General features: G+C 47.7%; 1 protein-coding gene across 4 annotated transcripts in view; it reads right to left on the reverse strand.

Annotated features, from left to right (window-relative positions):
- Positions 1-15,102, reverse strand: part of CADPS (calcium dependent secretion activator) — a gene marked incomplete at both ends in the record, with an annotated part of 223,892 nt that overhangs the window by 159,573 nt on the left and 49,217 nt on the right. For all 4 annotated transcript variants that reach the window (XM_082322562.1, XM_082322559.1, XM_082322560.1 and 1 more), the window contains one exon: positions 13,094-13,426. In XM_082322562.1, the coding sequence (XP_082178688.1) occupies positions 13,094-13,426 (333 nt within the window). The remainder of the gene's footprint in view (positions 1-13,093; positions 13,427-15,102) is intronic.

The raw sequence follows: 15,102 nt of genomic DNA on the forward strand, positions 1-15,102 counted from the left end.
CAGCTCATTTCACCAATGTTGCACAACATGAGCTCGCCAGCAAACTGGCAGAAATATCAGCAGGATAAATGAGCGCTGTCGAGAACAAGAAAGAGACCTTTAATTACTCTACTGTTAGAATTTTATAATTTAAACCACCCAAAAGACTTTCTCACTGTCACCTCTGGACTTAGCTAGGTCCCAAAAGAAGCTAGTTTTGTTTAGCAAAACCCTCCACAAAAGCCAACAGCTCACGGTCCTCAGCCTGGGAACAAGGAAACTCTTCACTGATGCTCCTTCTGCTAAGGAACAGCCAAGGAGTAAAGCCTTACGCTCGATGCCTCCTGCCAGCATCCTCCTGCAATCTGTGTTACCTGCCAAGATCTCCTGGCTTTGTTGGTGGCCTTGGTATTTTGCTTTGTGTGTCCCGCGTTTTACCTTTTTATGTTGATACTTGGAGCAAAATACCCTCAGTATAGATCTTGACCGACTTCCCTTCTTGTGGACTAATGACGACTGGAGACCTGCAAGAGCGCTGCTGCTCCCAGTATAGCTGTAAAAGCAGGCAGCAGTTGGTCAAGATGCAGAAATGAGCATGGGGCACGTCCCAGCACCCGTGAGAACGAGTAGGTACATTTAACCAAAACTTAGCAAGGCGTTGGGCAAAGTCTGAGCGCGCTTCTCTGTGGGTCACCGTCTGCCACGGTGCTTGCTTCCTCCCCAGCACCTTTTGTCATTGCAAACCTCACTCCCCCGGCAGCATGCTCAGAAGAGAGGAGCGAAATTATGCATCTGCACTTTGCTCTCCTTCGTTGTAGGAAACACGATAATTTGAGCCGGCCCCTCCTCTGCACGCTCTAAGGAAGGCTTAAGGCTCCAGCAGGAGCACACAAGCAGGCAGCTCGGCTCTGCCAGTGCCCGCAGGGCGCAGGAACCTGGTCGTGGTCCAGGAGCCCGGTGACAGAGGGGCATCACAGGGTTCAGCCTCCAACCTCCAGCCCGCACTGCGCTCTCCTGGGCCACCAGCACTCGGGGCTCACATGCAGCCGTGCTGGGAAAGTCCGCTCACTTCCCTGCCATAGCTATCAACGTTTAACATCGACAGTCTCCAACTTTACAGCATCTGCAGCAAAACACACACGCCCCTGAAGTCTGACTTCAAACTGGCTGCTTAAGAGGTTTACGTCTCTCTCCCTTGCCTTCTAAGTCTTCCTATATTACATGGGGAATTTCAGCTCAATATTGCCTTTAATCTCAAAATACTCTTTGGAAGGAATGGCTCTTACACCACCATACTTTGTTAAATGGGGGGATGCAATCATCTTCCCTCTTTCGTTGCAATGACATGTCTACAAAGACGTCACGCTGAATGACAAAGAATATTGTGCCATCACCTCCTCATTTTCTTACTGTCCTCTACTTCACAAACAAAAGAACTGGGCCAAAGGCTACAGCACAGGAAAAACACATGCATAGATCATTCCTGCTAGGAAACACCACTGCCACCCTGCATTACGCAGCGAAGTGCGCGCGATGGAGGCCAGCACAGTTTTTATACGACTTTAAGCTATTATAGCTGCCTTTTAAATACATGAGAGGCTGTATTTGAAGCTGTCTTGCATCCAATTCCTTATTGAACTTGCACTCCAATTTCTCACAAAACATGAGTAGAATCAGATGTTCCAGAAAACCCATAGTATATTGAATATGAAAACTCAACACTGCAACAGATGTAAGGAAGAGCTTAACATAAGTTGCATTCCCTGTAGTTTGGGATATTGAGACTGAGCCTTTGAAATGCATGAAATCTAGTTTGTTAATCATTTCCCAATTTATAGTCAGCTCCGTGGGAACAAATATGTGCCTACTTTGATATCCTTTTGAAGAAAATTCTTGGCACCTCATTTCTCTTCAGAAATACACCTATTCTTTTTATTTTAGTATTTTTTTAGATGAAAACTGGAAGATTAACCCAGCTCTATTCTATATTCATGCAGTACTTTCTATGGCCTGATCCATCTGACTCCCAAAGTTTCTTCTGAATTAAAATGACACTGTCTATCACATCCCAAGCTGTGGCATGAAGTGTTTGTCAAGTAACACGGAAACACCGGTAGTCTGAAGAATGAAATGTCGGGCGTGGAGGAAAGGACTGGTGAATAATAAATTTTTTTAAAAATAATTCTCTTTTCTGGAATACTTAACTTAATATGGATTGCAAAGGGGTAGAAGCAGCCTTAGAGAAACCACATCTTTCAGAAATAAGATTAGAGAAAACTCAGTAAAATATTAATACAGAACTTTCAAAATATTCGCTTAGTGGATGATGTATGTCATAAGAATGATCTCTCTATTTAAGATGATAAAAAGAAAACTGAAAGAGTAGCGTGTAACATTAGGCTAGCACAGCTCAGTGAAAACCAGTCCCAGTTCTCTGACAACACGTTGCTGGTTGAAATGAAGACCCTGGAGCTCCAGCACAAGCCTCCAGCTTGTATAACCTATGTGCAACTATGTGCAACTACTATGGTATCTTTCTATTTTGCTCATGAGATAGGCATTGAAAGTTCCCCAGGAAAGCCACAGGATTTCAGTGATAAAATACGTGAGTGAGGGTTGAAGTGCTGCAAAGCACTGAGGTTTTCATGTGGAATTCAAATTAGATTTAAAGACCTACATGCAAAATTAAATTCTAGCAGCTGCATTATATTTCCAGTTAAAAGGAAGAGAAAGAGAGGCATTAACACAGTGCAGGGTCATGCACCAGTTATGTCTTATTAAGTATTCCAGCCTTCCTTAAGATAAGCATCACATATGGGTTCTTTTGCAGTTAGCAGTTCCTTGCTTAAAGGTCTGGATAACACCCCTTCTGTCTCCCAGGCCTCCTGGGCTGATTGACAGGAACATGTACTGCAGGAACAAATGCTGCTCAAAGAAAAAACAAGATTACTTTCTCCAAAGCGGGCCAGTGGGGTCATTTCTTTGTCACGTCTTCTGCTCGCCATCTCTGGTTAAGGGAAAGGCAAAGAGGAGGAGTGACGTTTTTCTTTCCCAATAAAACACAGGACATGCTGAGGAACTGGTTTTTACTTATGATGGCTTGCACTGAATTCAGAGTTAGGGCCGCAAAAGATTGCTGGAAATAAACATGGCATTTTGAGAGTTGAATCCCACCTCCGGAAACCAGACCACGTGGAACCCCAACTCAGAATCCACCCTCCAACCCACCTCAGTTACATTTCAGGTTGCTTTTTGGGAGATCAGCAACAAAGATCTGATTTTATGTTTCACCTTCAGCTACCGCCCCCCTGTGATGGACAACGTTTGCTTGGCCTCTCCTGGGGCAGACCCCCCAGGTGTTCTGAGGCTGGGCCACCCTGCGCAGTGGCAATGTGCCCCACGAGATCGTCGGGTTTTTCGGTGCAAAGTGGTTACCCTGAATTCAGCAACTTCTCCACTTGCTCCCCCATTTCTATCAGTAGTCTCCTCTCTGCCAATACAAAGGGAACACCTCTGGGTTTTCTGTTTTGTGCCATTCCAAATCTCCTCTCCAATGAAATGGCTTCAAGCTATAATTCCTAAATGTTGTCACATTTAATGATGCTCAAGAACTCTTCCTATTCCTGTAGTTCCTGCAACACCTTCCCCACCGCTTCAGCATCTCCCTCTGCACAGCTGTGCCAGGAACAGCCCATCTTCCCGACCCTCCCCTCTGCTCTGATCTATTCCTATAATAAATCTCAGCGGTGGAAGCAGCCAGGCACTTGCAGAGGCAGAAGACACCAGAACAGCTCTCCCAGTTAATCATCTCAGGGACCAGCTCTCCCAGTTAATAATCTCAGGGCCAAAGTGTTTCCCTTCCCAGAGACCTCCGCTAGTCTGCAAATGGCAGCATCAGCAGATCAGCACTTCATCAGCTTCTTCAGTCCTTCATACTTTTCCCCAATTGCTCCTACCTAGAGCCAGGAATTCACCACTCAACTTATTCTTTCCAAAATGCAAGGCGGTGGTAGGGAAATGGAATTGTATTAATAAACATCCATTTGAAATGAGGCTCCTGATCTGATTGAAAAAAAAAATCTGACTAAGCAGCAGGAAAGTCATGCCAACAACCAGATTTTCAGTGAAATAAGAGAATTAGCAATCCCTAAATAGAGGGGTTAAGGTAGATTGAAAATGTCAAGTCATTGATATTTTATAAGGTAACCATGGTTATTTTTTATGCATTCCCTTGCAATATGAATGCAGATGATGAAAAGTATTCATGGGCCAATTGAAACAAAAGTAAAACTGAAGAGATATCTTGATGGTAATTTAAACCTTAAACTGCGGAAATTAATCAGTCCACATAGACAATGAAGAGCGTTCAGCTGATATTGCACCACAAAAACCCCTCTCTAAACGGACGAATCAAACCCATTTCATAAAGGATGAACATCTTGAAAATCATCCTGACTTTAGCCCTAATGTACCTGCAGGGATCAATATTGCTGGAGCAGGATAGATCTGGTCTGATGCGTGAAGTTGCCCATGTGGCCTCTGGATAAAGAACGAGTGTTTGTGATTTAATTTGTACAAGCTGCTGGAAATGCAGAGGACCGCTGGTCCCCGCGTGCTGCAGCCCCTGGTGCTGCCCAGCAAGGGCGTCACTAACAGTCTGGATGCTTTAGTCTTCTCTACTGCTGCTTCTTGAGATAATTTTGCATGCTTTTCCGTCAGACTAATGAGCTCTCTTGGCCACACTTGCCTCACTGGCAAGTGGTGTCACCCCTTACAGTGAGGGTGGGAGAGCAGCGCAGCAGATCAGAAGGAGGGGATGGGAAAAGGTGAGGGTGCCCAGTTGTGACAATTAATGACGGAGTGCTCTATTAGGCAAACTAAAACAGAGCTTTGGTTCAGAGGAGTCCCCATGGACTTCTGCAGCACATCATGAATTAAATCCATCTCCAGAAGCCCTTGGCAGAGGGGCTCCCAGTAGCCTAAACATTTTGCATGGCACCAGAGAGCAGAAATAAGAGGCTGCTCCTCCACTCCAGAACCTGTCTGGATGCTGAAACCATTTTCTGTCCCTCAAGTAATATGCCATAACAAGCCACCGCTTGTTTTGGCGGAACAAGTGACATTTGGCTAGGCTGCAGAGAGGCATCCGCACCCCTAAACCCGGAGGGAAGGCTGGCAGGAGGCAGCGTGGGAAGGATTCGGTGCAGAAGACTTCTTCAGTCTAATAAACATCTCTGGTTAGTGCTAGAAGAAAACGACTGACTTTTCCTCTGCAAGTCTTCACTATTGTTGCATGACGTTATAATTTCTCTGCTAAACATCTGCTCTTTGCGTGCACACTCTAGCCTGGTTTCTGTAAAGGGACTGGGAAACCAGAAGATGTCCATAGTAGGGCCAGAACTGGAAGTTCCTAGTACACAAAAACATACATCCCCAACTGGCAGCTAACAGGGTTAAAACACCCTCTGATTAAATGAAAGCATCTTTAATTAGTTTAATTGACCATGCCTCAGCCAAGACCATCTGCTCAGCAGCATTTGCCTGCTCTTTGCAGGAGCGATTGATCAGCCATAGCTAGAGAATACAGCATTAGGCTACATCAGATTTATTTTGTTTAATAGAAGAGCTAATTTGCTTTAAATTTAATTACAGGGGCCAAGATTGCTCTCTAAGTCTATAACAGCACAGAACATAAGCTGATCCCACAGCTAATGGACGCACACGCAGGCCCATACGTGTTTGTGCAAATCAGACACTGGGTGACGACAGCTCGGGGGAGCGGGTCCCACCCTGGCAGCGAGCGATCGCTGCGTTTTCCTCCCCAAAAGGCAGCAGCACTGTGGCACGCTGCTGGGCTGGCAGGGCCACCCTGCTCACCACCACGTCCCCTTCCAACTGGCTGAGCTCTTCCCCGCAGCTCTCCGCTGGATGCTGGAGGAGACCGGGTGTCGGATGCTGGAGCAGACAGATGTCCCATCTCAACCACCTCTCCTGCTCCTAATTATAAAGACACTAAACGATGCATCACATGTAGGGCCACTGTTCCTGCACCGCATAGGAACAACAGGGACAATCAGGGGACCGCTCTGTACCTGCTGGGTGACATCCATCAGCAAACCTCTCCCAAAATGGGGTGGCTGGCAGCCGAGGGTCCAGCGGAGCCAGACATCACGCTCACCCCATCCCTGACATTGAACTGTCCCTCTCAGTTTCTGTGCCCTCCCATGCCAACATCCTTCTTCAAAATATCACACCCCAAGCCGACAAAGAAGGGCAATTCCCCCTCCTCCCCAAAGGACCACATGTATCTACGTTGTGTTATTATGAAGGGAAAAATTTCATTCACTTCCCAACGCTTTTTCCTTTTTCAATTTCCCATCGGGCATTAAATCAGTGCTGTCTTTGGGAGATGCTCGAGCCCCGACAGGCATGCTGCGGCTGCCACTGCCTGCTACAGGAGTAATTACAACCCTGCAGAAGGCTCCAGGCTGCCGTTTCCGTTTCCATGGAAATAAATACTGAATTACTGAAAACAGAGTATGATGCTTTATGGATTTTGAGGCTTTTGATCATCTCAAAACCACCTTACTCCATTTTTATTAGTGGTGGTTTTGTTTTAAGGGGGAGGAGGGGACAACGCTCACAGTGTGGAAATAGGCGGAGTGACCGAAAGGTGTTTTGAAGGAGTGAAAGAAGGGGAAAAAAAAAAAAAGCCAAGGGTTCTGGCTGATGCCCTGGGGATTTGCAAAGGGGACAGCGGTGCTGGCCAAAGCTGCCGGTTGTCTGCAGCATCCAGGTATCCAGCCCTGGAAAGAGGAGCCCATGGAGGCTCATTGACCCTTGCCTGCAGCCCTGCAGCAGCCCCGGCTCACCACCACCTCTGGGGCTGAAGCAAACCTCCTGCCCTTTTGGAGGGGTCATTACAGCCAGCGTTGGTGCCTAAATGCCCAGAACTGCAGATGGCCATTTCATAGGCATTGAGTTTCCAGATGAAGCTAGAATAAAAAGGAATTGCTTTATGTTCTTCAAAAATGATGAACAGGGAGCAGAAGGGAGGGATCTGATACTAAACCCCTGTATCTCTGAATTGAAGGGACACAGAGATGTGCACAGACAGGTAACTCCACGCTGTGCGCAACGACCCTGGGCTCAATTCTCATTGCAAGGCATGGCTGGCAAATTTTCATCACAACAAACTAAAAGAAATACTTGGTTTGGGGGAGATACACACAAATCAAACATTATGAGGCCACCTTAACCTTCATCTCACTGTCTGAGCTGTTACAATGCCTCACGGGAGTTTCTGTCCTTACTTGTTTCTGCCCTAACTTGGGCTGCATCTTCCAAGTACCACCGCAGCATCTCTGCAAAGGGCTCAACGCACCGCAGCCAGTCAAGAAACGAAGTTCGGGAAAACCACCTGAACTGCAGAGATGAGAGAGGGGCAGAAGGCGAGACATCACCTCAGCGAATCATCTCTAATACTGACTTGAGCTAAAATCAAACATTTGATTCAGGACAGAAATCCCAAATATCTCTTCTGCTAACACTTCTGAAACCAATTTTTTTGGCAGGGGAACTTTCCGCTTTGTGAGAAATGTCAGCCTTTGGACACAGTGTCCCAATTCAGCTGCAAAAATAAATGTCAAAACAGTGAATTCTAGTTTTAAGCCAGCTCTGGTCGGCAAAATTTGGGTTGAAATGTTTCCTAGCTAAAATCACAGGCCCCCAAAACTTACGAATCAATTCCAATTGCACTGGTTAGGGGCTTTCATCCCTTTACATGAAGTAGCCACCAGACAGCGATGGGACTTGGTCTGTGTTGTAGCCCACCCCCACATGCACGCTTCTCCGATGTTTCACCTTCTACCTGGTGGACAGGAACAGATGCTGAAGAACCACAAGTGTGTATTACTATGTATTACTCAGTAGGTTTAACATGCATATATTTAGCTATTGTTTTTCAAATCTAAGGGAATTAGATGAAATTGGAAGCTTAGCACGGGTATTTTGCACATTTAACAGAAATGCCACAGTGTACGGGACACTTCAGGCCCAGGGAAGAAGAGAAAGTCGGATTGTGAAGCTGTGAATTCGGACAGTCCTGCAGGGACAGCCCAAGAGCCCAGTGCTTCCTCCAAAGCAGGAGGATGGAAGTGTGAAGCTCATCACAGATTTGGTCTGGACATCAGCTACTGCCACTGGATTAACTGAACAGCACTGTACCAGCTTCTTCTTTTCTCACTGTAGCTAAAAATGACTTTCAAACACAGCTTGAGATAGAAAAGTAAATCACTGCCCTGCAGCTGGGGAAGAACAAGACAGGGAGAACACCACAGCCTGATTTTCAGAGGTGCTGCTGCAATTCAGCTGTCATCAAGGTCAGTGGGAAATACAGCACTCACGCCCAAGGAAACGCTGACTGCAGTGAAGACCCAAGTTCAGAACTTATAGAAAATAGTTCCTATATGACTCTTCCATAGACACAGGTTAATTACAAAGCCTTGCCAATGGCTTCTGGACCAGAAACCCCAGATTCAAACACCCTTCTCCCTCCACGACGCCTCTTGCACAGCAGAGGAGCTCGCTGCTGGAGCTGGAGATGCTCAGTTCCCACGTTGACTTCAGTGGAGCAGAAACACCAAGCCACATAGCGGGTGTTATGCAAAAAACTTAAGCCTCTGTGTATTATTTAAAATGTTCTAGTCAGAGGTTGTGCTTAACAACACCGTTATCTCCGCAACCATTCTGTTACAACACCACTTCCCATCTTTGTTTCCTAAAAGCCTTTCCAACCCCATCAATCCCTTTTGCTATCTCAGATCCTGCTATATGACTGCTATCACATTAAGAATATGCTTATCTCATACCACCTGGGGATATTGTATTAAAAAAAAAAAAAAATCCCTTTAGAAATCATCCTCCTTCTGCACAAACATAATAATATTTCAGAAGTGAATGAAAACACAGTCCCAGTGATGTAGTCATTATGCAATTACTGAATATGATGTAACAGGAGGTCACACAGAGAAAAGCACTTTCTTCCAGACCACAGGAGAAGTTCAAGCAAGGGTTTGGGGCTCTCAGCACCATTCCTCCTCATGCTTTAGGAGGACAATAACTAGGCTAACTCTTCTTACCCCTTGCCTCCTTGCAGAGCCTCTGGGGCAGTTTCACCCCGCACACCAAAGCAAGAGAGAGCACATCAGACCAGCCGGCCGCTCCGCTCCCAGCCAACGGGGAGCAATGGGAGAAGCCGGTAGGCTTTGCTTTTCTAAGCACAGGTGATTGACTGGTAAACTGCATTAACAGCACCACGCTGTTGCTCTAGACAGAGTGATGGCACTCAGACAGCCTGCCAGGGAAAAGGCTCCATTTCCCAATTCCTCCCATGCACGGCAGACAAGTGTAGGTCAAAAATAAGTGTAGCTTATACTGCGCCAAAGCACCGCTGGGAGGCTCATTATTGCCCCCAGATTTGTTTGGGAGGTTTGCTCGGTCTCAGCACACAGCCTGGTGCTGGCACCACGGCGGGCTGCCGAGCCAGGGTCCGTGGTGGGCTCTGGCAGGAGCTGCCTGCACGCTGCCCAAGGGAGGAAAGCAAACGTATTAATCACCCACATGTGTGCAAGTTGAGCCCACACGACGTTTCTGGGAATATTATAATTTGAGCACATCCAGGAAAACACCAGACAGTGTTTTCCTTTTACTTAAAGCTTACTCAGAAACAGAATATATAAAATATTTTGTTCTCACAAAACAGGCGACAGAAGTGTCAATCAAATTATTAAGAAAAAGATTTAAGTTGTATTTCCAATTAACTCCTATGAGACAAGAGTCAGACCAACAGAGTCAGTGTGCCTTCACAGGAAGGCAAACAAGCGCTGCTTAGGCTGACTCTGACTGAAATGCAATCCGGACTGAAACAAAACAGCACGATGGAAATAAATGACCATCTTTAAGGGTTATGGGGTCAGTGCCCCAAAGTCCAACGGGTGAGCTCTGTGCTGCAAGTACGGCTGCAGATGCAGGCTGAGGTGTTTACAAACCCACCCAGGAAGGGAGCTTGCTGCTGATTTCAGGACAGGCTGGCAGAGCAGAGGTGTTTACAGAAGATGGCTTGTCAAACAGAGAGAGACAGATGCTGCAAATGAAAATTTATGAAAATGCCAAGTGGTGGGGCAGGGAGAGAGCGAGCGGCTGGAAGGAAGTCCTGCAGAAGCATGTCCCAGCCCTGCCACCCCACAGCGCACATGTACGTGCAAAGCAGGGAGCCGTTCCTCCCCTCCGGCTGCCCCGGGTCCCCTCCCACCCAGCACCCGCCCGGGCTGCTGCAATGCCGTACATGCAATTCTTCTCTCCCCAGATGTCTCTGGTTTTAGTGCTGTAACGTTGGCAGGTGGCTCTGGCTCCCGAGTTGGTGGCAAGCTTCCCACGTCGGAGATGCCGCCAGTGCGGAGCGGCTCAGCACAGTCCAAGGGGTTACAGCACAGGATAGCTCCCAAGCCATGAAGGGCAGCGCCCAGGGCTTGACTTGCATCTCCAGCCTGCAGCAATCGGGCACCCAGCTGCTGTTGTGGCTTTGAAATCCGCCCTGTGTGAACACCGAGAGCTTTTGGAGTAGGAAACAATTTGCTACTAAAGTTTAGGAGGGAAAGGGAAAAATCTGTTTCAGGGCTGATGCCAATGATTTATCATGAAAGACCATGAGGCAGCTTTCATGGGGGAAAGGGGCAGGTTACCGATTCACTGCTCATTGCATATCATTTTCTGCTCTCCCCTGCAGCTCTGCTGCAGAAAACACACTAGCCAAGTGGCACGCACCTTCGACTTGTGCTGGGAACTCCCCATACAAGCTAAGCATACAGAAACATTTGTAGGTTGATAGGTTTTACTTATACCCTACAACAGACTGGCTGCAAGTGATGGCTGAGACCCTGTGGGAAGGAGTAGTGGTCAACAGCAATTTTGGTGCTTCACGGCGAGACAGAAGTGCAGAGCAGCAGCTGCTGCTCTCCTAAGGGCTGCCGGTGGCCGGAGAGCTCCAGAGATCCCTCTGGTATAGCCCAGATGACATGACCACAAGTAGCACCGAAATATGGGTCCCCGCAGCATAGCCTGCCGTTCCGCTGGGTGCTCACTGCTGCCTTCCCTGCAGCAGCTAACGGGAGAAGGAGCAGCAGCAACCTGCTCCCGCCTCCGCTCCCCGCAGGGCAGGCTCCCACCCCACTGCGCTGGTGCCATGGCACCGTACCCACTCCCACTGTACCCCAGGAAAATACCCGACGGCCGAACAACTGCTGGCCCTGCAGCTTTCTGAGCCGTGCCTTGTATAAAGGGCTTTCCCTTCTGCATAGCTAATCCTCACTATCCAGGTATTAAAACCAGAGTAAATCCCGTACTAATACTTGCTTTCAACAGAAATTACGTCTTTCTCTAAAAGCTTAAATTACAGGTTTGTTGCCTCCAAGTATTAGAAAAGACCCAGAATTAAATCATTCACTTCCAGAGTAAAGCTAGGACCTACTGCAGGAAACAGGTTGCTCAATGCAACAGGACAATTTGCAGGGAGCAGCCACCGGGTTCATGGTGTCAGCCAGCAAGGCTCTCATAAGCAGAGATCATCCACAAAGCAGCGCAGCCATGATTAAATACTGTTTTCTGCATCACTGGGAACCACAAAGCAAGAGGGCAGGATCGCACACACGCTCACACAAATCCACCCTAGTTCCTTAGCCGAGCGCAGGTCAAGGGAGGATGAGAGACACAGGACTTGAGTTGGTTTCAGTTAAAAAAAAAAAAATACCACTGCAGAACTGACTCAGCTCTCAACACACCACTGAAAATATTATGGTTTTGATTTTAAAGAAGTCCTCCAACAGAGGATGGAGGCACGAAATCTGGTTTGTAAACATAATTTATGAGGACCGATGCAGTCCTTGCTGTTGCCTTTTTGCTATGAAGACGCCTTACTCAGGGACATTTATTATCCTCTCCCCACTCTGCCATTAAGGTCTGAGATGAAGAAGAACAAATGCAAGATAATTAAGCTCTTTACACAAGAAAAAACAGATCAAACATAATTTTCTATGTCTTGAAAGAATTGGAAACGTCTAGACAGAAGACAGACAGAATTGGTCTCGAATGTATTAATGTCAATAAGAAGTTGAAACCCTGAACTACGGGGAAGAGACTGAGGTCTGTTCCTCCTCCAAAAACTTTCCAGAGCATTACCTTACCCTCCCTGTGACTCTGACATCCTTTATCCCGCCTGCGATATTTATATCCGATAGCAGGGGACCGTAATCTGGGTCACCGACAGCCTGGACAGCCACTGGCAGCCCTCAGCAAGAGCTGCTGGAAATGCAAGAAGCACTGCAGAGTCCCAGCTCCGCACCTCTGGGGAACCAGCTCTTACTGGGGGAGAAAAAAAGAGAGGAATGGGAAGGGTTTTCATCTGTCTGGGAACTCATAGTGCAAACAGAGGCACCCCGAGGTCATGGGGGTTTGGGACGCTCTCTTCTTCCACCACGGGCACACAGGGGTCACAGAGGCTCCCCTTCCTTAAGGAGAACCCGTACAACCTCAGTAAGTGAGTTTGCATAAGGCACCCACCCCGGAGGCATCTGAGCTTCAAGTACTAATAAGGTTATCGCAGGCTGCAAGAACGTAATTCTGTCATTCAGATTGGTGATGTGACAGCGGAAAGGCAAGCAAGTCACAGCAAAACGGCTCACTTAGGCACCATCAAAGACCTGCTCATCCAGACACAGAGCTGGAGAACAAAATTTTCCCATCTCAGCAATCCCACGGGATTTCAGGAAAGAAAACTTTATATAAAGACCTTCTAAAACATCTGCAGAAAGCCCTAAGCAACCAACCAAGAGAAAACAAGCACGAACAAGAGAAGGAGGTCCACTTGGGCAGCCAGGACATAACTGGCAGTGCAGAAGTCCCACCATGAACCAAAACCCCCTTCTCTAGTGGAAGTTCTCTCAAAAAGAGTCTGGTTAGACCCAAAGTTTCCAGTTCATAACAGCAGTATTTCCCATTGGCAAGCCCTTCCCCAAGAAAACTCCTTCCATTCCCACCCAGCCTGGGAGAAGGACCTTACCTGACATGCGTTGTACAGAAGCTGATGCTCAAATTTCTTGATCCCCAAAATGTTCTGGAACATCTCATAGAGCTGCTCCTTGCTGAGGATGAGCTCTGACGCAGCGCTTGCTGTCATCCTGGCCTGCTGCTTGCGTGGATCCTCTTCCCCACGGTAAATAGCATCAAACTTTGCCATCCAAGAGCTCAGGACCGTCTCCTTGCTGAGGCCATCAATTTCTGGCAGGCTGCGCACTCTCTTCTCAATGTGCTTCTTGAAGACCTCCCGGGAGTCATTTGCTGAGCACCCTCCGCTCTGCACCATCCTAGCAACACGGTCGCTTTTCAGGAATACCTGCAAAAAAGCAGTGACTTCAAATGGTGTCAGTTACAAAAAAAAAAAAAAAAAATCCCCCTTAAGTACCATAAAACGCAGTTTCACTGCTGGGAAGCCTGCTGACTGCCAGTACACTTTGCAACTCCTCACTCAACAACCACATGTTGCCAGATGGACGGAGGTTTCAGCTGTACTTTGGGAAGCATAGTGAAATCAGGTGAAGCTCCTGCTTTGCATCCACTAAAATGGAACATTTTGATGCAATTAGGACTTCATGGGATGTTGTGGTCGCACCTCACCAGACACATAAATGCCCTTTGGGAAAGCAAGATTGTATTTTGCTCTATGAAATCTTTTAGTAAGGAAGTTATTGCACAACTACATTCACCTAGCCAAATTCTGCCCTGTTAGAGGGAGCCCAGTCATCCTACTCAAGTCAGCAGCATTGCATTTATGCTGGTAGGCAGGCCCCTGGGAAACCTCTGACCAGTGCAAGGACCAGGCTTACATTAAGCTACTACACCAGAGGAGATCTTTGCAGACTGCCATGCTGTCACAAGATAACAGGAATGGCATTGTATTAATTAATTTAATGTTACCTTCAGTTAAATAACATGTCTCCACTTCTCCCATACCCTGGTCTTTCCAACCTGGACAGCCAGCACTGGAAGAGTACAGTTAAAATGCCCCAGGAAAGCACAAGAATGAATGGCCTGATCTTTGCAAACTGATGGGTAACCACCAAGGCAACTCAGATCATTCAAAGCCACACAGCCAGTGGCATGGCCACAGGTGGACGAGGCCAAATCCCTTCCTGCTCCAGCTCTGCTGAAGCAGCACAGGACGGTTTAGTGTGGCTTGAGGCTGCCTGGGAAGGCTCTGCAGAGAGAGCAGCCTGCAAGGTGCAGGACGCTGACAGCAGGAGGGAGGGAGCAGGCATGTGATGAAGATGCTCTTCCCACTGCAAGAGTAGCAGAAGGTTCAAAACATAACAGACCCCCGCAGACCAGGAGATGCTATGGCAGCAACGCAGAGCTGAAGGGTGAGAAAGGGGCAGGGGAATACTGTGTTGGCTCTCCTCTCCCAAGCCCTGAACACAGGGGAGCAATCGATGCCCAGCAAGAACTGCTGTTTTATTAATGGTGCTGAGAACGGACGAATGCAGCACGCTGGGAAGAAGCTGTGCCAGCACCGGGGTGTATCTGTCAGCTCTCAATAATTAAAGAGCTTAAGGATGACCTAAGGACATGGTAGATTTTTTTTTATACCACTCAGCAGCATGGTACTCCATGTTCCCAGATGCTTGATGGCACAGGCATTTGTCAGGGGTAGTAGTGGGTTTTGCTCCAGGACCAGCCCAGAAATGCTGCTGAGGAAGAGCTGGGCTGTTTCTTCCCAACATCACTGTGCTGGGGAGCGCTCCCTGCAGACGAGACGGGCAGGATGCCACCAGCAGCCTTTTCAGTCCATGCTGAAACGATACCAGCACACATTTCATTTCCTTGCAGAGCTTAAATATGAGTGATAACACCCTGGGTGTGCGCAGGTGCTTTTAGGTAATAGATGAGAGCTATCAAGACCCAAGCTGCCGGCACAGCTGAGGAAGTCCCCAGCACGCTGACTGCTGGAAACGGCGGGAGGCCATGGCGAACGGCCCTGCTGCGGCATCCTCGGCTCCCACGTCCCCTCTCTAA

Source organism: Platalea leucorodia (assembly GCF_965183815.1).
Source record: "Platalea leucorodia genome assembly, chromosome: 9".
Taxonomy (NCBI): Eukaryota; Metazoa; Chordata; class Aves; order Pelecaniformes; family Threskiornithidae; genus Platalea; species Platalea leucorodia.